The sequence below is a fragment of the Chiloscyllium punctatum genome, chromosome 16, assembly GCF_047496795.1.
Source record: "Chiloscyllium punctatum isolate Juve2018m chromosome 16, sChiPun1.3, whole genome shotgun sequence".
Taxonomy (NCBI): Eukaryota; Metazoa; Chordata; class Chondrichthyes; order Orectolobiformes; family Hemiscylliidae; genus Chiloscyllium; species Chiloscyllium punctatum.
The window spans coordinates 28,528,137-28,551,111 of NC_092754.1; the positions used below are offsets into that span (position 1 = coordinate 28,528,137).

The 22,975-nt window shown below is 43.3% G+C and overlaps 1 protein-coding gene across 1 annotated transcript in view; it reads right to left on the bottom strand.

Annotated features, from left to right (window-relative positions):
- Positions 1-16,818: 16,818 nt before the first annotated feature.
- Positions 16,819-22,975, bottom strand: part of LOC140487119 (forkhead-associated domain-containing protein 1-like) — a 250,670-nt gene continuing 244,513 nt past the window's right edge. The window contains exon 32 of the mRNA XM_072586640.1: positions 16,819-20,085. Coding sequence (XP_072442741.1) covers positions 20,053-20,085 — 33 coding nt within the window. The 3' untranslated portion in view covers positions 16,819-20,052. The remainder of the gene's footprint in view (positions 20,086-22,975) is intronic.

Genomic DNA, 22,975 nt, shown 5'->3' on the forward strand with positions numbered 1-22,975 from the left:
ACCTGCTGCGCTTTTCCAGCAACACATTTTCAGCACTTGGTTTCAATGACAATGAAACTGTCAGCGACCAGTGAGCTATAAAAGAACCTCCTAATCAAACAGGAAGGAACTACACCACAGCCACATCACTTTTTGTCCTACTCCACTGTCATTAACATCAGAGTTGAGACCACAAGTGATTAAATTTCACTTGCAAATACTTCACATTGCATAGGTTTGACTTTATCCATGTGTGTTTTAGTTGTTGATACTCGACAGTCAGAGAGCTAACTGGCACAGTCCATGATTGGTACACATTGATGGTTACAGGGCAGTTAGGAACATATCCTTCATTATTGAAAAAAGATTTTTTTTTGTTCACTCTTTATTGTGTCAGCTGAGAGGGGTGAGAATGGGGAACTGACTCCCACAGGAAGTGGTTGAGGCAAAGATTTTTTTTTGTCGGTGGGACAAAAGTGCCAATTTTAAGGAAGTTTTCCCTGAATGCTCAATGGATTAATGTATGGAATTCCCTTTCTAAAAATATTGTGGGTGAACCAGGACCACATGGACTGCAGCAGATAAGGAAGGGAGCTCACCACAACCTTCTCAATGGCACTTGGAAATGGGCAATAATTGCTTTCCCAGCTAAAGTCATTACAGTGGATTGTAACATTGGATTACTGACTGACATATTGAACAGTTAATTACAACATGTGTTTCCTAAATGAGGACTTACAGCCAAAATATAACTGTGGATATAATAGTGAATATCTGTTAAAATTTTGAGAGGAACAATGAAATGTCTCAGCTGAAAGGATGTCAAACAGCAACCCTTCAAAGGGAGAGATGCATTTCAAAACAAACTGGATTGTGATTGTCTGTGACTGCAGAGATAATAGGAGGTTGACTGCTCCTTTTAGCAGAAAGCCATCTCCTGTAGATTAACTCCCAAATTGCAAAATGTTTGCATTTTACCTTTCCAAGATGTGTGAGTTAGTGGGTTGATGTGGATTAGTGTGTTGCAAAGGTCACAGCTTGAGGACAGCAATAAGACACTCCTGCACTGCAGGTAAGGAAAGATTTACTCTCGCTCTGAATGCTGGAAGCCTGCTCAGCCAGTGAAGTCAACTTTGAAAAGGAAGCAAGATAAATGATTGCCAACTAATCTGCACAGCCAATAATCTAAAAATCAACTGCTTCACTACCAGTGTTAGCGTTAGCGATATCATCCAACTTAACACTACACTATCTGCTCTTTACAGAACTCAGAAACCAACTTGTACATCTATTTAAATATTATCTTTTTACTCCAATCTGATATCTAATTGGTGGGTAAATGTGTCACGTTTTGCTATGTGAGTACCAAATAAACTCACCCCTTTTTTAACTCAGGAAAGGCTGGTCCTTAACTTGGATCCTCCAAAAATATAAATATATTTGGATTTGGAAAGGGTCATCTTGAAGGAGGGTTGTTTTATGAAGTGACCTTGTTGGGGAGGGGTTGAATTCAGTTTGGGAGCCAGTTTATCCCTCCTCAACCAGAACCATAACCATTCAGTACCATTGGGATTGCAACAAATTGGGGACTCTGGTTCACAAACCGATTGCAACACAAGCAACGCCCACTTCCTGAGAAAGAATGAATTTAAAAAACCCTCAAAACTTGTCAGAACCTCGCTAGCCAACACTCTGAGATAGTGACACATTTACAGACACTGTCGCACTTTGCTCCTTCAACCTTCACTTCCAACTGTGGAGAGGGCCTTGCCCAACCCGATTCTCCCTGCAGGCTGCCATTCTCCTGCCTCTCCCATTGTGCTGCAGAGTTCAACAAAGAAAACTACTTGACTCCTGGCATAAGAGCACAAAGAGCACACCATCATTAACCAAGCATTGGACTCCTTGTACACTGCTGACATTATCCAGACGGTAACACTTTACTGAAAAACGTTTTGGTTAGTGAACATACATGGCATGCCAATGCATAAAGATGGGCAGGTTAGGTGGATTGACCATGGGAAATTGCCCATAGTATCCAGGGATGTGCAAGCTAGGTGGATTAGCCATGGGAAATGCAGGGTTATAGGGATGGGGGGTGGTGGGGGTGTGGGTCTGTGCGGGATGCTCTTTGGAGGGTCAGTGTGGGCTCGATGGGCTGAATGGCCTGTTTCCACACTGCATAAGTAGGGTGATGCGACATCTGACAAGCCACAAGATCCATCAGTGTCTTTATCTTTACATTCCAATACACCATCATGGAATCAAATTTCACATCCCACCTAATTCAATGACCAGGCACGTCACATTTCATAAATATCCACCAAATGTAAGTATTTTCTCTACAAATACCCTTTCAGCTTTCAGTCAGGTTACCTCTCATTCTTTACTTTTCTAGAGAAAAGAGCTCCAGCCTTTTCAGTCTTTCCTGATAAGTTTGATCATCGTTGTTCTGCTCTTACACTCATGAACCCTTTAAGCCTTTTCCTCCAAGACTTCCTTAGCCACTTTGTAATATAACGAGTGGGCTTACATGGTGGAGGAGTTGCAGGAATATTCTAACTGTGAGCTAACCAAGGTGTGGTGAAGAAACGTCCAGGACAGCGGCTGAAGCAGTATGACTGAAAAAGTCCCCTTGGGGCAGATTTTAGAAAAAGTGTTCTGATGCAGTGGGTTACTGAAATGTTCTTGGTAATTGCTGAAGCAAGGTCTGAGTCTGGCTTTACTCATAAGCTTGATGACTCAGAGCTGACTGTAAAAGAATCGATTGATCCTCCTCCCTCTCGACTCAGCCAGTTTGTTGCCCATATAAGGTCAGCCAGGAGAGCTTAACTCTGGATTCTTGTGTTGGCTTGCATTCAAGAAAAAGTACTGGGAAAGAAAATTGTATCACTTCCTGAGCAGTATTCGGCTTACGGTCCAGTTATTAACTTAATGGTTCTGTGCACAGTGAGACAGCAATAATAGCCTGTGAAACCAGAGGAAGTTCAGTGCACTGAATAATACTAGGTTTAGAATCTTGTTGACAGGTGTAAGTATTGTAAAACAAAACTTTGCATGGTGTTCTCAGAGTGGTGGCATTTTATGGTTTTATACAATCGTGGGACAATTCCAAGAAGTGGGTAGCCCAGAATTGCCAATCTTCTGAGGTGGAGATTAAAGTGAACTTCTACTGTTAATGTAGATTTTTCAGTGCTTCCTCAAGTCTTCTTAGTTAGAGACAAAAAAAACCCAGCAGAAGCTGGAATCCAAGGGAGACAAGCAGGAGGCTGGAAGAACACAGCAGGCCAGGCAGCATCAGGAGGTGGAGAAGTCAACATTTCAGGAATGACCGTTTGTCAGGACTGAAGAGAGGTTACACCTGAAACATTGACTTCGCCACCTCCTGATGCTGCCTGGCTTGTTGTGCTCTGCTTGCCCACCCTCCACAAGTCTTCTGCCTGAGTTAGAACATTTAAGATTAGATTACTTACAGTGTGGAAACAGGCCCTTCGGCCCAACAAGTCCACACTGCCCCGCCGAAGCGCAACCCACCCATACCCCTACCCCTACATCTACCCCTTACTTAACACCACGGGCAATTTAGCATGACTAATTCACCTGACCTGCACATCTTTGGACTGTGGGAGGAAACCCACGCAGACACGGGGAGAATGTGCAAACTCCACACAGTCAGTCGCCTGAGGCGGGAATTGAACCCGGGTCTCTGGCGCTGTGAGGCAGCAGTGCTAACCACTGTGCCGTGCCGCCCCTAAGAGAAAACAGTCCCAGCAACGAACCTACATTCTTTGGAGTTGTGGAGATGGATTATTACCAATACATTCCTGTTCCTAACCAAGTCAATTTGTAGTGAACCCAAGGGCCTAACAGATAACCTCTTCATTGTATTTCACCTCACTGGTTTCATCACTTACTTCGGGTGCTGTTCCTTAAATTTGGAAAATAGCAGAGTAACACTCCAGTATAAGAGTCGGGATTTAATCAAAATATAACCTTGAGCAACAAATATTGAATTATGACGTGCAGAACTTTCCTTTGTAAATCTTTTGCCCTCACTTCCTGTGGAAGATCACTGATAAGCTCTATCCAAAGACTCCAGAAAGATTCTACAATTGGGAATGGGCAGGCTGAGAAATGTTTTCAATAATCATTTGTTGAATTCCAAAACATGCATTCAAACTATTCAAAGGAAAATTTATATATACGATCAAAAAGCTTGCCCTTATCCCTTGGGCACCTTTAATTATAACGGTTACTTCCACATATAATTGAGCATTTATATATATCTCGTTTATACACCCTCATCTAGTTTCCCTGAATTATAGAAGCTGAAATCATGCTGCATCTCAGTAAAAAGACCAATTTTATCACAGTGACAGTGCAGTGGAAGTTTCATTACATTGAATGTGTGCTGTATAACATAGATGGAATTTATCTATCAATTGTGGTAGTGTTTTTGTGTAAGAAACGTCAATACATAAAGCACAACAGCAGCGTTCACCAAGTGACAACTTTATTTAATTAAAATTCAAAGAAAAGTATTTGTATAATCAACATAATCAACAATGCCTTAGCTTTAAAGTAGACTCTGTATAGGGATTCAGTGCTTAGCATCACCATTTCTACAAAGTAACGGCACAGGTAGAGGGGAGGTTACTGGATTACAGGGATTTAGGAATAGACAGTCCAGGATTTGTATAAAGGATCTCTAAATTTCAAAAATCTATACTGTATGATTTTCATTCATGTCGATGTTTAATAATGTGCAGTTATCGGCTGATTGAGATTTTTGATCTGTTTCAATCAGCAGAGCAGAGCGATGTTGGCACTCAGGCTGCACTCTAACCTCCTAATATCCCTCTGAGGAAAATTAAAGACTTGAGTCTTTTCCAGATTTGTCAGGACTGAGGAAATTGGACATCAATCTTGCAGGGTGCAATGTGTGTTACCATGGCAACGTTGCACAAAATGGAGGACGGTTTGAGTGTAGAATTAGGAGAGATATTCCCAGTGACCATGATCAGTAAGTACGTCAATGCAAACACGTTGTAAGCAATAATGGACAAGGAAAGCCAAGAAGCAATAAAATAAAATGAAATAAATAATGATTTTAATGATCTATTTAAAGCCAACCAATGTTGCAATGTGACCCAAATCTTTAAGTCCTAAGGAGTGCAAAGCAGGAGGATATTGAAGTGGCCTCTCTGTCAAGATAATTTGGCAGGTTTTAACCAAATTGTTTGGAGGAATTCCACCAAAGTTTTCACAATAAATTGGAGGATCTGGGCATTTCCATAAAATAGCACCTAGAAGGATATCTGCCTATTGCCTGTAATGCCATGCTGACTCAGCAATGTACAGTTGGTTAGAGACTCATTGGGCCTGGGAAAAAAACAGGAAAAGGCAGACCTATGTCTTCTTATTCCCTGATCCAAATGACTCCAGTTTGAAAGTGCATGTGTGTGGGTTTTGAAGCTTGATCACGATGGAACTCTGTGCCAGGCTATACTAATTACTTGACAATTTTGGTTCACACATGTTAAGAATGGTACAGGGAGGCCCCCCTTGGGACTGTACACCCATCTCCTGCAGAATCTGGGGGCTGGGGTGTGTAAAATGTAAAAACAAAATGCATATCAAATTGAAATGAAGCCAACAGTAATGGGGCGGGGCAGGGGAGATGTTCTGCACACGGATGCAGAAATGTGGAAAAGTCCCTCATTCCATTGTGATTTTATTGAAATCACAAAACCCTCCACAAGTCTTTCTCAAAAAGCAGTATCAAAATTCAACCTACATCCTTTTAAAAAATAATTAGTGCAAAATTAACTTGACATAAGAGAGTGCCACAGAGCAGCTGTTTAACACCATGCTTCCGATATATGGTATTTATGGGTAATTACGGTGATTCAATAACTCAGTCTGTCTGTAATGAGGTACTTGTTAATAATATCTGATGATTATTTAATGGTGTGATTGCAGCATTCTGACACAATTAATAGGAATTGCTTTGACAATCAGCGCTGTGACTCTCACTGTGTAGATGACTGGAAACACAGAAGTAACAACAATCTCACCAATACAAATTTATTTTTCAAGCACCACAATGTCATAATACTAATAAGTTGACTCAAATTTAATTGACAGCTAAATTTCTAAGAATCCCTTAAATGTGGTACAGTCTTTAAAAATTTCCGTCTTAATCTTTTTCCAGACGTATTTTCGACTGGTGTTGGGCTACTGTTCCACTGGCACCCATTGCCCATTGGCATTTCACTCAAGGGGCATTCTTCAAGATGGTGGCCCGATGATAAGCCAACTTTACCTCGCTGGGCAGAGCAGTTCAAATTATGCCCAGCCTAATTTTGATATTTCAAACCAGGTGAGCTTTTCTGTAGACTTTTTAACCTTTACCAATGTAGAGACTGTGCAAGGGCCCCATTGTAGCTCCCAGCCTGGCTAACATTAACTTCGAGGTGCAATCCTGGGACTGAGATGCTCTTATAGTTGCATTCAGAATTTTTACAAATTCTCCTGGTCTACTGCTAAAACGTTAAAACCACCATCAGATAGACAGTAAATAACAGCCATTGGTATTGTTTTCCTGGATTTCTGCTAGTTGTGTATTGAAGGAATCCCTGAGAATTCATCCCAATGAGCTCTTTCCCAATCTGTATGGCACAACAAACAGCACATTTACCACAGTGGATCTGTCCGGGACGTTTCCAAATAATGTTTGCATTGAGGAAATGCTGCACTGTTGGTGGCACCAATGTTAAATAAGAAGTTAATCTGAGGCTCCATCTGATCAGGTCCCCTGGCAAAAAGTGTGGGAGTCTCCCCTGTGTCAATGACCAATGTTTATTCCTCAACTAACAATTAGGAAAGAAGGTTGCCTGTCTCTGAAGAAGTCATGTCGGACTGAAAACATGAACTCATTTCTGCCTCCTCAGATGTTGCCAGACCTGCTGAATGTCTCCAGCATTTTCTGATTTCATTGGGTTATTTTTGCTTCGCTATCTGTGGGAGTTTGCAATAAAGTGGCTGGTTTACTTCCTACATTTCAACACTGACTACACTGAAAAGGACAGCAAAAGCAATTCACCAAGGTAACTTCAACAATATCTTCCAAACCCACAACCTCTACCACCTAGAAAGAACAGTGTAGCAGGTCAATGGGAACATTGCAAACTACCCCTAAGTCACAAACCTTCCTGATGCAGAATATTCCTTCGCTGTTGTTGGTTCAAAACCCTGGAACTCCCTCCCTAACAGCACTCTGAATGTACATATGCCTCCATAATCTCCATGCCACCTCCTCAAGGAATAAATGGGCAATAAATGCTGCCTAGCTAACATTTAATAAAAATGAATAAATTTAATAAAAAAGGACTTCATTTGGAATATTGAGGGCTGTGAGAGTTCCTTGGGTTGTAAAAGGTCTTAGGGAATGGTTTGCTGAGCATCTCAGCCAGGCCCACAGGGGCTGACTAGGCCTCCCCGTCCCCGCCCATTTTAATTCCCCTTCCCATTCCCTTTCCATCATGACCATCCGTGGCCTCTTCCATTGCCACAATGAACCAAACCGTAAACTGGAGGAACAACACCTCATCTTCTGCCTGGGCAGCCTACAGCCCGGAGGACTCAACACTGAGTTCTCCAATTTCAAATAACCCTTCTTCCCATCCCCGATTCCCTTCCCAGCCCCTCCCCCCTTCCACTCCTCCCTGCCACCAACCGGATTCATTCTTTTCATTGGCCAACCAGCTCGTACCCTCTACCTGTCTTCACCTACCCCCACTGCACCACCCTGCCCCCGCCACCCCCTTTATCTGCAGCTCCCCTCACACCCACCCCCAGTCCTGAAAAAGGGTTACACCTGAAACATCGACTTCTCCATCTCCTGATGCTGCTTGGCTTGCTGTGATCTTCCAGCCTCCTGCCTGTCTACTCTGGATAACTGAAGTCTGTCTTTCTTTGCTGTGAAGGTGGGTGGTGTTTTAAGTAGCACAGCCAGATCCACAAAAAGGATATAGCTGACCAAAATAGAAACGTAACGGGAGCATTGAAAAGGGAGACTGCAGCATAGAGATAGGAAGATGAAGGCATAGGGAGGCTGATTCTATCACATTACATCAGAATGAGGCACGTTTGTGGTTTCATTGAAAGTACAGAGGTAATGTCAGCATCTGAGGACCCTGGGTCCATTTTTGCTTTTCATGATGCCATTAATTTTCTGTAACAGCTCAGTTCCATGAAAGCAAGTCAGGAGGAATAGCAATGGAACAAAAATGGGAGGGAGGAAAACCTCAGAGTCATGAATAATTCAATCAGCTGGGGTTCTGGTACCAGGACTAGATATAAAAATAAATTCATGATTACAGCAAATCTGGAAATAAAACAGAAATGCACAACACGCCTAATGGCATCTGTAAAGAGAAACATCTCATTAACACTTTGAGTGCAGATCTTTCATCAGTTTTTAAAAGTAGTCTCTGTACGGACAATTTATTTAGCAGTTTTAATGCAGAAAGAATGCCCAACAGTGTGTCGTAGAAAGCTGATCAGACAAAAAAATACAAGAGTGAACCAAAGGAGCAGTAGAGAGAGGGCTGAGATATGGAATAGTCGAGTGGGTCAGTCAAGTGATAAATGGTTTGAATGAGGGTCTCAGCAGATGATGGGCTCAGGTCGATTGGAGGCATCTGATGTTACAGAGTCTTTATGATGGAGAGAAATGACTAAAAGTTTTTCTTCAAAAAGTTATGAGGAGCAAGATACAGGCTTTTGACCCAGCAAGGCCACACCATCTAACTGCAAGAACCTTCATTTGTATAGTGTTTTCAATGTATAATAAAATGACACATTATGCTTCAAGGTTTGCATAAAGATTTGTAGCTTGGATGCCAGTGGCGTAGTTGTGGGTATGTTCACTGAGGTGGGAAGTTGATTTGCAGATGTTTCATCCCCGTCTAAGTGACATCTTCAGGGATTTTGGAGCCTCCTGTGAAACGCTGCTGTACTGTGTCTTCTGGAATTTATTTGGTTCCGCTCCTGCAACCTCTGGTTGCTGGTTCCTGTGGTTTGTTGTAGTCGCCGGTATATTGGGTTTAGGTCTATATGCGAAACCCCATATACCGGCTTCTACAATAACAACTGGATCCAACAACCAGCAGGAACGGAACCAAATAAATTCCAGAAGGCACAGTACAGCAGTGTTTCACAGGAGGCTCCAAATCCCTGAAGACGTCACTTAGACGGGGATGAAACATCTGCAAATCAACTTCCCACCTCAGCGAACATACCCACAACTACGACAAGATGCTTCTTAAGTACAGTTAGCAGACAAGAATCCAACACTGAGCTACTTACGATGATATTTGGACAGGAGACCAAAAGCTTTAGGTAGGCTTTAAGGGAGGTCAGAGGGGTGGAGAGAATTGAAGGTTTAAATTCCAGAGCTCACAGCCTGGGTAATCATGGGCATTGATTGCCAATAAGTGACACAACTATCATCAGAGCTATGTTAAAATAAAACAAACAACTGAAGATCTGAAACAAAATCCTAGAAATTGCTGCGAAACTCAGCAGGTCTGGCAGCATCTATGGAGAGAGAAACAGAGTTAATGTTTCAAGTCTGGTTCTGAAGAAGGGTCATTGGACTCAAAATGTCAACTCTTCTCTCTCTCTCTCTACAAATACTGCCAAACCCAATGAGTTTCTCCACCGTACTTCCTGTTTTTGTTTCAAAGCCATATTAGTTCATTTTTCAATCCAACTACTGATCTCTTTGCTTAAACAGTAGCAAATGTATTCCCCTGAAAAATATGGAAGATTAAACTCAATGAAGTGTCTTTTTTTCCAATGTGCTCACAGACAATCACATATTTCAAACTTTTTATCCTTTATACACTGCCAGAGTGTTATACCTAATATATTTACCTGGTGAACTCTACCTAATATGAGTAGATTCCCCAGCATTGCTCACACTCTATAGAAGATTGGCGATTTTATAAAGTAGCAAGTGTACTGTACATTAATCATGTCATGTACAATATATTAAATGGGAGCTGTGTGCAAAGTTGACTAGCCTCTTAAGACAATAAATCTTATTGCTTTAAATAAATATGGCTTGAATCAATTAGGAGGCAATTTGTTTTAGCTGCATTCTGAGCTCAATTAGATATCTTTTCTTAGTGTGCTATTTCCAGCATGTTTTTAAAATACTTTTCTTATTGCTCTAAATAACAAGCTCAACCCCTGCACTCTCTCCCCAACCTTATCTTTCACTTGTATGGTTTCTCTAACCCTCTTTTATATGCTTTTGTTTCTGTTTCCACCGAAGAGTCTTTATTTGCTTTCAACGTTAATCTTAGTTTCTGGATTCTTGTGAGACAAAAGAATGAGAAAGGATGTTCTCGCTTCAGATATAACACCTCCTGGTCTGGACAGGGTGAGGGGGGGCGGAGGGAGGAATAGTTTGAAAATCAAGGTGGATCACACATTGCGTGCTTCCAGCTGCCATGATATTAATGACAGATTTTTTTATTCACTTACAAAGTGTGAGTGTTGCTGGCTGGGCCAGTGTATTGCATTTCCCTAGCTGCCCTTGAGAAAGTGGTGGTGAGCTGCCTTCTTAAACTGCTCCATTCCATGTGCTGTATGTACACCCACAATGCCCTGAGGGAGGGAATTCCAGGATTTTGATCCAGTGACAGTGAAGTTGTGATATGTCCAGTGATATATTTCCAAGTCAAGATGGTGAGTGGCTTGGAGACGAACTTGCAGGTGATGGTGTTCCTGTGTATCTGTGGCCCTTGCTCTTCTTGTTGGAAGTGGTTATGGGTATGAAAAGTGCTATCTGAGAGTCTTCGGTGAATTTCTGCAGTGCATCTTGTAGATGGCACACACAGCTATTACTGTGAGTCTGTGATGGAGGGAATGGATGCTTGAGGATGTGGTGCTAATCAAGTGGGCTGCTTTGTCCTGGTTGGTGTCAAGAGTTTGAGTATTGTCAGAGCTGCGCCCATCCAGGCAAGAGGGGAGTGTTCCATTATATTTCTGACTTGTGCCTTGGAGATGGTGGAGAGGCTTTGGGGAGTCAGGAGGTGAGTCAGGCTCTCACTGCAGGAGTCCTAGACTCTGACCTGGTCTTGGCCTATTTCATTTTCTGCCCAAAGGTAGCCCTCTCAATGCTTACTGATGGCAATGCTATTGAATGTCAAGGAGCAACGAGTAGATTCTCTCCTGTTGAAGATGGTCATGCTCGACACTTGTTTGTCACCTGCATGTGCTAGCCATGCTGCTTTGGACACAGACTGCTTCAGTATCTGAAGAGTTGCAAGCTTTGCTGTGCACTGTGTAATCATCAGCAAACATTCCCAATTCTGACCTCACAACAGAGGGAGGCATCACTGAAGCAGCTGAATGTGGTTGGGCCTAGGTCACTACCCTGAGGAATCCTGCTGAGATGCCCTGGAGTTGACATGACTCACCACCAACAACCATAACTATCTTTCCTTTTTGCGCAGTATGATTCAGAGAAAATAGAAGGTAGGCGTGGGAGTAGGCTACTCCACCCCTTGAGCCTGCTCCATTATTCGATATGCTCACAGCTGATTATCAAGCTCAATAACTCTTATCCCACCCTCCCCCTCATATCACTTGATCTCTTTAGCCACAAGAGCTATATCTACTCCTTCTTGAAAATACATTCTATTTTAGACTCAATTACTTTCTCTGACAGAGAATTCCACCGGCTCACCACTCTCTGGGAGAAGACATTTCTCCTCATCTCAGTCCTAAAAGATTTACACCTTATCTTTAACCTATGATCTCTGGTTCTGGACTCCCAGAAACACCCTTTCACCATCAAACCTGTCTAGTCAGATTAGACCTTTATAGGTTTCTATGAGAGCCCCCATCATTCTTCTAAACTCCATTGAATACAACCTTAATTGATTCAATCTCTCCTCGTACATCAGCCCTATCATCCCAGGAATCAACCTGGCAAACCTTCTTTGTATTCCCTCTATAGCAAGAGCATCCTCCTAAGATAAGGAGACCAAAACTGCACAGATATTCCAGGTATAGCCTCATGTCCTGTATAATTGCAGTAAGACACCCTTGTTCCTGTTCTTGAATCATCTCGCTATGAAAGCTGACATACAGTTACCTTCTTTACTCTCTGTTAGACCGAGTAGAACAAAGTACAGTACAGTACAGGAATGAGCCCTTCAGCCCACAATGTTGTGCTGAACATGAGGCTTAATTAACTAATTCTTTCTGCCTGCCCTGGTTCATATCCCTCCATTTCTTGTATATCCATGTGCTTATCTAAAAGCCCCTTAAATGCCTCGACTGTGTCTGCCTCCACCACCACTCCGAGCATCGCATTCCAGACTCCTACCACTTCCTGTGTAAAAACCTTGCCCCTCACATCTCCTTTGAACTTTCCCCCTCTCACCTTAAGTGCATGCCCCCAGTATTAGACATTTCAACTCTGAGGTAAAGATTCTGACTGTTAACCCTATCGATGCATCTCATAATTTTATAGACTTCTATCAAGTCTCCCCTCAATCTTCGCTGCTCCAGAGAAAACAACCTGACTTTTTCTAGCCTCTCCCTACAGCTCATACCATTTCATCCAGGCATCATCATAGTAAGCCTCTTCTGTACTGTCTCCAAAGCCTCCTTGAATGCAATTGGCCAGAGTTGAATGCAATCCTCTAAATGCGGCCTTACCAAGGTCTTATAAAGCTGCAACATGACATCCTGATTCTTCTACTCAAATGTCTCAACCAACAACCACCCTATTCACTGTCAGGGAACTGAGGACTTAAACCGCAAGATCTCTCTATACATCAATGCTGTTCAGGGTTCTGCCAGTAAATGTATACGTTTTCTTAACAATGGATCTTCCAAAGTGCAGCACCTCACACTTACCCTAATCAACCTCAATCTGTCATTTCTACGCCCATGTCTGTAACTGATCCATATCCTGCTGCATTCTTTGACAACCTTCTACACAATCCGCAACTCCACTGATCGTTGTGTTGTCTGCAAGCTTACTCACCCACCCATCTACATTTTCATCCATGTCATTTATACATATCACAAACAGCAGAGGTCCCAGTTTGGATCCCTGTGGAACACCACTAGTCACGGACCTCCAGCCTTAAAAACACTACCCTTTGCCTTCCATGGGCAAGCCAATTCTGAATCAATGCGGCCAAGTCACCGTGGATACCATGCATCTGAATCTTCTGGATGAGTCTATCATGAGGGACCTTGTCGAAAGCCTTACTAAAGTCCATGTACACAACATCCACTGCTCTATCATCATTGATCACCTTCATCACCTCCTCAAAAAGTCAGTGAGCATCGGCACATTTACTTTCAGCGATTGGTGCACAAGGACACCCAGGTCTCATTGAACATTCCCCTCTCTCAATTTATAGCTGTTCAAATAATAATCTGCCTTCTTATTTTTTTCGACCAAAATGGATAACCTCACCTTTATTCCCATTATACTGCATCTGCCATGCATTTGCCCTCTCACTCGGCCTGTCCAAATCACATCCTACATCCTTCCTACAGCTCACACTTCCAGCCAGCTTTGTGTGGTCTGAAAATGTAGAGATAGTACATTTTGTTTCTTCATCTTAACCATTAATATCTATTGTGAACAGCTGGTCCCTGCGGTACCCCACTGGACACTACCTGCCATTCAGAAAAAAAATTATTCCTACTCTTTGTTTCCTGTCTGCTAACCAATTTTCTACCTCAATATCTCCAAATCTATGTGCTTTAACTCCAACCTGCAGAGAGTTTCTCGCTGATTCCCAATGATTCTGGGTCAAATACACCCTTGATGTCAACAGCAATCTCCCTCATCTCACCCCTGGAATTTAGCTCTTTTTCCATGTTTGAACCAAGTCTTTAATGATGTCAGGGGCTGAGTGACCCTGGCAGACACTGAGTGCCAATGTGTAAGTGATTGATAAGCGAGTGCTGCTTGATAGAATTGTTGATGACACCTCTCAGCACTTGACTAATGGTTGAGTGCGCCCTGATGGGGTGGTAGCTGGCCTGGTTGAATCTGTCCTGCTATTCATGCACAAGATGTATCTGGGCAATTTTCCACATTGTTGGGTTGGTGCCAGCTTGTGGAGTTTGCTAAGGACCTGGAGTGGTGAATACAGACAAGGGCATTGTAATATGAATGTCAAAGCCAGGAGGAATTCAGCACTGTCTGCTGGCAAACAGATACATGCCAGACAGCTGCCCTTCTCTATTAACATTTTATGGGCCAGGAGGAGCAGATATGCCCTCAGCCTCTACTCCTCTAAGACCCTCAGTGAGTCTTGGTCCACTCGAACCCCAGCTTTCTGAATTCAGAGGAAGTAGTCTGCACCCTCAGCGCAAACTGAAAATGCACTGAAATACCCTTCCCCCACTGGCTGCTCAGGATTATTTCAGGCTCTCCCTCTCTCCCAGCCAGCTGGTGGTGAATCTGACTGGGTGTCGTTCAGGACTTTGGGGAGTTTTATTTCGAGGTGCTCTTCTTAAGGTGGGAAGCCACTCCATGTCCCTCACCTCTCCAGATATGTCGCATATTATTAGGTGCCCCATATGCTTCATAGCTTCCCTGTCAACGATTCACACCTTTTTGGTGACTCTTCTGTCTACTGAGTCCGAAAACTCAACTGGTATTTTTATTTCAAAAGTACACTGTACATTAAGCTGAAGAGGGGTACTCACTCAATTTTCACATCCATAAGAGCATAATTCATAGGAGCAGAACTTAGGCCATTCAGCCCATCAAGTCCACTTCGCCATTCACTCATGGTCGATAGGTTTCTCAATCCCATTCTCCCACTCTCCCCGTAACCCTTGATCCCCTTAACAATCAAGAACCTATCTATCTCCACCTTAAATACATTCAATGATCTGGCCTCCACAGCCTGCTGTGGCAATGAATTCTTTGGATTCACTACCCTCCGTTCTAAAAGGTCTTCCCTTTACTCTAAGGCTGTGTCCTCGGGTCCTAGTCTCTCTGGCCAATGGAAATATCTTCCCAACATCACTCTGTCCAGGCCATTCAGTATTCTGTAAACTTCCAATTAGATCTCCCCTCATCCTTCTCAATTCCATTGAGTATAGACCCAGAATCCTCAAACGTTCCTCATATGTTAAGCTTTTCATTCCTGGGACCATTCTCGAGAACCGCCTCTGAACACACTCCAGGGCAGGTACATCCTTCCTGGGAAATGGGGCCCAAACCTGTGTACGATACTCCAAATGAGGTTTGACCAGAGCCTTATAGAGCCTCTGAAGTACATCCCTGCTTTTATATTCAAGTCCTCTCAAAATAAATGCCATCATTACATTTGCCTTCCTAACTAATGACTCAACTTGCAAGTTTACCTTGAGAGAATCCTGAACTAGAACTCCCAAGTCTCTTTGCACTTCAGACTTCTGAATTTTCGCCCCATTTAGAAAATAGTCCATGCCTCACACTTTCCTACGTTGTACTCCATCTGCCATTTCTTTGCCCATTTATGAGATGGCTTTTTTGGAGCAGCTTGTGGTAGAGCCCACTAGGGAACAGGCAATACTGGATTTAGAATGAGGCAGACTTGACAAGGGAGCTTAAGGTGAAGAAACCCCTAGGAGGAAGGGGTTGAGTGGTCCTACCCTCTGAATGATGTGGAGATTGGGGAGAAAATGGGGGTAATTACAGCAGATCAGTAGATAGGAGATTCCTGAAGTCAATAGCAAAGTCCCATTTTCCAACCGACTGTTGCACAGAGTTGGGATTCTCATTAGTGAGAGGCTTATTTAAATACATTAACACCCTTAGGATGACATTAATGCCTCATTGCTATGGGGTTCCTCACACGGGACAATACTCATCGTGAAACTCCTTGTAGTTACTCTCGACTGAAACCTGGAGGGAAATAGGGATCTCAATGTGGGAGGGAGAGGGTGACCTTAGTGTGGGAAGGGGAGGGGGTTCTCAGTGTGGGAGGGAGAGGGGGATCTCAGTGTGAGTGGAGGGGAGGAGGATCTCAGTGTGGGAGGGAGAGGGGGATCTCAGTGTGAGTGGAGGGGAGGAGGATCTCAGTGTGGGAGGGAGAGGGGGATCTCAGTGTGAGTGGGGGGAGGAGGATCTCAATGTGGGAGGGAGAGGGTGACCTTAGTGTGGGAAGGGGAGGGGGTTCTCAGTGTGAGTGGAGGGGAGGAGGATCTCAGTGTGGGAGGGAGAGGGGGATCTCAGTGTGGGAGGGAGAGGGGGATCTTAGTGTAGGAAGGGGAGGGGGTTCTCAGTGTGAGTGGAGGGGAGGAGGATCTCAGTGTGGGTGGGTGAGAGGGGTCTCTCTCAGTTTGAGTGGGAGATGGGATCTCAGTGTGGGACGAGAGATGAGAATTTGAGTGTGGGATGGTCAGGGGGATCTCAGTGTGGGAGGAAGAGGGGGATCTTAGCGTGGGTGGGTGAGGGGGATCCCAATGTGGGAGGGAGAGGGGGATCTCAGTGTGGGGGGATGAGGGGGATCCCAGTGTGGGGGCGATGAGGGGGATCCCAATGTGGGAGGGAGAGGGGGATCTCAGTGTAGGTGGGTGAGGGGGATCCCAATGTGGGAGAGAGAGGGGGATCTCAGTGTGGGAGGGAGAGGGGGATCTTTGTGTGGAGCGAGAGGGGGATCTCAGTGTAGGAGAGGGATTGGGATCTTTGTGTGGAGCGAGAGGGGGACCTCAGTGTAGGAGAGGGATTGGGATCTTTGTGTGGAGCGAGAGGGGGACCTCAGTGTGGGGGGGTGGGGGGGGAATGGGATCTCAGTGTGGGAGGGAGAGGGGGATCTCAGTGTGGGAATGGGGATGGGGAAATCAAAATGGGTTGGGGTAGGATTTCAGTGTGAGAGTAGGGGAGATGGCGAATGGTGTGGGCAGGCGGGGATTGTGTGGGAGGGGGAGGGAGATCTCAGTGTGGGAGTGGGGATGGGGAGATCAGTGTGGCATGGGAGGGAGGGGATACCACCGTGGGAGGGTGATGAGAGTCACACTGTAGGGGGAATGATTCAGTCGCTGTGGGAGGGTGATTTGATATACTCCTGCCTCTGTTTTGCACAGCGTTACTGTTGAGAATGGCCCCACCTGCTGCTCAATGGAAGGATGGCCTGAATCGCTGCATTACAAACACACCCATGGGATTTCCTCTCCAGTTCTTGCATAACATGTTTACAATTTCCCAAGAATTCCTGAGTAGCAGAGAACTCCCTGACAATGTACCTGAGATGGATGGGACAGGTGGAAGCAGTTCAGTTGATCTTGGAAATAGCTGACACAGATTTGATGGGCCGAATAGCTACCCTTCTGGACTGCAACAAATCTAAGATTAAGCTCTGATTAAGTGCCTGCCTTCCACGCTTCCCTCCTCACAGCAACATGACTGAGGTCAAGAATTCAGGAGAAAATCCGAATTGCCTCTTGACATGTATTTCTGCTCTAAGATAGCTCCAAGAACACAGCCACTTTCATTAAACAGTGCAGCTTACATGCCAAAGGATCCTGCCCTACAAACCAACATTTCATGCTATTTTCTCCACAAACTAATGCATTAAAACTATTTGGCTTGAGTATTCAGTTTGGCCTCTGCCAACATAACGTAGGTTGTGTTCTGTGTGCTGTAAGCACTGTCAGTCCCAATTCCTGATTTTAATCACTCTCCACAATCTCTCAAGACAAAAGTTTGCTTCATCTCACTGAGACGTGCTCTAATGACACATCCGGAACCTTCTGTTTCCAATGTGAAATGTCACTCAACGCAAGCTGAATGTTGTTTGGTCCGAATTAGGAACGTGACAAATTAACTTGGCCAACAGACCAACCTAACTCTGCCTCAATACCTCTTGCCCAGCCCCCACAACCTATACCCACCGACAGTTTGCAAATTCCCCACAACACCCCCACTACCTCCATACTCAAGGTTAAAGGCAATTAATTCACTTTTCGATCTGTCTCATGCAGTCATAGAGTCATAGAGATGTACAGTACAGAAACAGACCCTTCGGTCCAACACATCCATGCCGACCAGATTTCCCAACCCAATCTAGTCCCACCTGCCAGCACCCAGCCCATATCCCTCCAAACCCTTCCTATTCATATACCCATCCAAATGCCTCTTAAATGTTGGAATTGTACCAGCCTCTACCACTTCCTCTGGCAGCCCATTCCACACATGCACCACTCTTTGTGTGAAAATGTTGCACCATAAGTCTCTTTTGTATCTTTCCCCTCTCACCTATGCCCTCTAGTTCTGGACTCCCCCACCCTAGTGAAAAGACCTTGCCTATTTACCCTATCCATGCCCCTCATGATTTTATAAACCTCTATAAGGTCACCCCTCAGCCTCCAATGTGCCAGGGAAAACAGCGTCAGCCTGTTCAGCCTCTCCCTGTAGCTCAAATCCTCCAACCCTGGCAACATCTTGTAAATCTTTTCTGTACCCTTTCAAGTTTCACAAAATCCTTCCAATAACTGTGGGGGAACACATAGTGTGTGTACATTGACTAGTGACCAAATTACTAACTGAATAAACAAGACAGGGCTGCAACAAGCAATCCATCTGGCAACACAAACACAGGCATTTTTATATTAATGTTTATGTTATTGGTGAGAGATGTTGGCTACTGGTCATTAGAGCCCAAATCCCCCCGTTTTATATTTAACTTGATGCAAGTTAGGTCCCTGCTGGAATGCCACTAAATAACAGACCCTTTTTTAGAACATTTCCAACAAGACAAGACATGCATCTGACATCAAAGGCTTGGATCCCAGCTCCTTTATATAACAGTGGGAATATAGTCTAATTCTCAGAATTCAGTCATCTTAAACTGTAATTGAAATACCCAATGTTTTGAATTAAGCAGCAATTATTAAAGTTAGACTGTTTAAAAGTACTTCACATTGATATGCTTCAAATAGTATTTCATTGACTGTGAAGAACATTCTGAGATCGTGAAACGTGTTACATAAATACAAGCCTTTCCTCTTAAAAAGTATTCAACAAGATTCGGTATTAATATACAACAGTTAATTTAAAGAAATATCTGGTGCTGTGTGGCTTTTGCAAGATATAAATGGATTTCCCAGCAATGAAGTAACCCATGATTCTTTGTGAGTCTGTATACATGTGCATATGAATTTGTGTATGGGCTTTTGTCTCTGTGTGCATGTAGGTTTGCCTGATGAGCTGGAAGGTTTGGTTTTCTAGGAAATGACATCACCAACCCAATCAAACCTAAACACATAAATGAAAAGCTGGCCTTACCACCAGTGCTTCATCCGGAGGCTCACTGATGATGTTACCTAGTATGGTGATGAACGTCTGAAACCGATCCTTCCAGCTCAGCGAGCAAACCTACATCCAGAACCTCGACCTAAGCTACAAATCTTCTCAAAACTCACTAACACCTATGTGTGTATGTGTATATAAGTTTGTGTACGTATTTGAATGTGCATGTGTGTGCATGTGCATGGAATTTTGAATGTGTGTATGTGCATTTGAATTTATGTATGAGTCTATGTATATGAATTTATGTGTATGTCAATTTGTGCATGCATATGAGTTTATGTGTATATTTATTTGTATATATTTGTGTCTATATGAGTTTGCGTATATATGAGTTTGTGTGTATATATGAGCTTATGTGGATATGAGTTTGTGTGTATATATAAGTTTATGCGTATATGAGTTTGTGTGTGTATGAGTTTGTGTGTAGATGAGTTTGTGTGTGTACATATGAGTTTGCATGTGTATATGTGAGTTTGTATGTATATATAAGTTTATGAGTGTGTGTTTGTGTGTGTATATATGAGTTTATGTGTGTGTATATGAGTTTGTGTGTGTTTTTATGTGAGATTGTGTGTGTATATATGAGTTGATGTGTGTTTATATGAGTTTGTGTGTGTTTTTATATGAGTTTGTGTGTGCTTTTATGTGAGTTTGTGTGCGTGTATATGAATTTATGTGTACAAGTGTATGGCGGCTTCAGCATTTTCTGGAATTGCTCACTCCTCTGGAAGCTGCCTCCGCTTCATCTCCTGGGAAAAAAGACCATTGAATAAGGTTTTGTGTTACAAAATACGGCCAGAGAGCAAGATCACACAATCATCTAGAACACTCTCATTTTGAATGGTTACAGCCACATGATTCACACTGGAAAACAAAGGGCGAGCTACAGGATAACACACATTTGTTACAGTACCAGGTTTTTTCCAAAAATGCATTTTAAATAGTATTCTACTTCCTTCCAAAATAAGGTGTCGTTAGTAAATTTGGCAGATGACACCAAAATTGAAGGCATAGTTGACAACGAAGAAGGTTACCTCAGATTACAACGGGATCTTGATCAGATAGGCCAATGGGCTGAGAAGTGGCAGATGGCATTTAAATGCAAGGTGCTGCATTTTGGGAAAGCAAATCTTAGCAGGATTTATACACTTAATGGTTAGGTCCTCGGGCGTGTTGCTGAACAAAGAGACCTTGGAGTGCAGGTTCATAGCTCCTTGAAAGTGGAGTCGCAGGTAGATAGGATAATAAAGAAGACGTTTGGGATGCTTTCCTTTATTGGTCAGAGTATTGAGTACAGGAGTTGGGAGGTCATGTTGCGGATGTACAGGACGTTGGATAGGCCACTGTTGGAATATTATGTGCAATTCTGGTCTCCTTCCTACTGGAAAGATGTTGTGAAACTCAAAAGTGTTCAGAAAAGATTTACAAGGATGTTGCCAAGGTTGGAAGATTTGAGCTACAGGGAGAGGTTGAATAGGCTAGGGCTGTTCTCCCTGGAGCGTTGGAGGCTGAGGGGTGACCTTATAGACTTTTATAAAATCATGAGGGGCATGGATAGGATAAATAGACAAGGTCTTTTCCCTGGGGTTGGGGAGTCCAGACCTAGAGGGCATCGGTTTAGGGTGAAAGGGGAAAGATATAAAGGAAACCTAAGGGGCAACCTTTTCATCCAGAGGGTGGTGCGTGTATAGAATGAGCTACCAGAGGATGCTGGAGGCTAGTACAATTGCAACATTTAAAAGGCATTTGGATGGGTATATGAATAGGGAGGGTTTGGAGGGATATCAGCTGGCAGGTGGCACTAGATTGGGTTGGGATATCTGGTCGGTATGGATGGGTTGGACCAAAGGGTCTGTTTCCGTGCTGTACATCTCTATGACTCTATGACCATAATTGTGAAACATGCAGAAAATGCTGCACAGATGCTGCCAGATCTGTGGAGTTTCTGGAATACTTTCTGTTTTTATTTCGAGTATCCTCTCCTGTCTTGCAGGTGCTCATACATGCCTGAGCACAACTTGGGATTGTAGCAGCCATTCAACAGTTTACCCACGTGGCAATTTCTGGGTGTTGGTGAACTATTTTATTGTGGAGTTAAAGCTGATTCTATCCTTCTCTGATATCGAACAGGAGCCATAGGATGGGCATTAGGAGCAGGAACTTGGAATGATATGCCTTCCTTAGACATAGTGTTATGAATTATGAAGTCACAAGTGCATATGTTTTGAGGAATATAACTGAAGTTTGGGATGGAGAAATGCCTGGAGGGAAGTTGCAATAGATTGAGCATAATTGCAAATCATAGGGCTAAGTTTAAATAAGGTCAGAGTCCAAAGTGGAAAACCTATTCAATGAATGATACCATTCTAAGCCTTTTAAAATATTAATATAGTTCCCCAGATTTAAAGAAGGGCTTGGGAATTATAGATAATTCATTTATGTCTCTAGCCGGAACCTCCCAAGTGTGCCATGTTGCCATGGAGATAGATCATCTTTGCAATTTCTTACAGAAAAAGGTAGTTGGGAGTTAGGGCCAACTTAGGAGAAGAACTGGCTGGAGCCTGGAAGCAGCTTTGAAACGTCCAGAGAAAAAGAGAATCTGTCAGAAACTGTAGAGCGGTCATAGAGGACCATCAGAAAGCAAGGGTATCTTCTGACGGGATTCACTAAGCAAGAAAGCAGTGAGATTTGTGTTTGAGCTCAGACACTCACAAATGTAAGGTGTTTAAGTAGAGTTGGTGGGTCACCTAGCTGGTGGAAGGATCTCAGGAAATCTCCCACCTTCGAGAATAACAGCGAAGCTGAGGAGAATCAATGTGAATTCTTGAGAGCTGTGGCACAACTTGGTTTGACCTCAGGGAAAGTGAAAGAACCCTCAAGACAAGGAGGAATTCTTGGATGGAAATAAAAGTAAAACTAGAAGCTTTCAAGTGAGGTTTTTGTATTTAAAGATGTAGTGTTTTTGAATCACTATTTAATAGTACGTAATTTGTTTAAAACTTAGTTGGCAACATTTTGTCTAAAAGTGAAATCTTGCAGGGTAATTCTTACAGTTAATAATTGAGAGTCTGAATAGCGGTATCCACGGAGATCCTAACAATAGGCAGCTGTAGACAGCTCCCAGTGCCTTTCTGAAATTCAGGGAACCCAGCATCGAGCTGGAAAGAACCTGGATATCTTTCATGCTCCGTGTCATGGTGTGACAAAAGTCACTGCCTTCATAAAGCATTATCTGCTACAATGGATCAATAATTGGGCAAAGAGTCTTAGATAGAAAAATAGGTGTCAATGGAGACCAATTACTAGTGGTTTGGATTTAGGACCACTGCTGTTTACTATTTGCATTAATGATCTAGATGTAGGTTTTAGGGGAACAATCCTCCAAAAAATCCAAACAATACTGAGATAACTGAGCTTGGATTGTAGAGCACGTGTGACATGCTGGGTAACCAGAAATATAGAAAGGTGTTGGGCTCATGCACATGGGCAGGTTAAATGTCCATATACCCTGCAAAGAAACAATTACACCCAGTACGGAATGGAGACATTTTGATGTTCCAGTGTGTTATTCACTAAAGATGATTACCCTCCTCTCTGCTTTCTGGTTTAAAGCTGGTTAGGTATCCATTCTGTGACTCG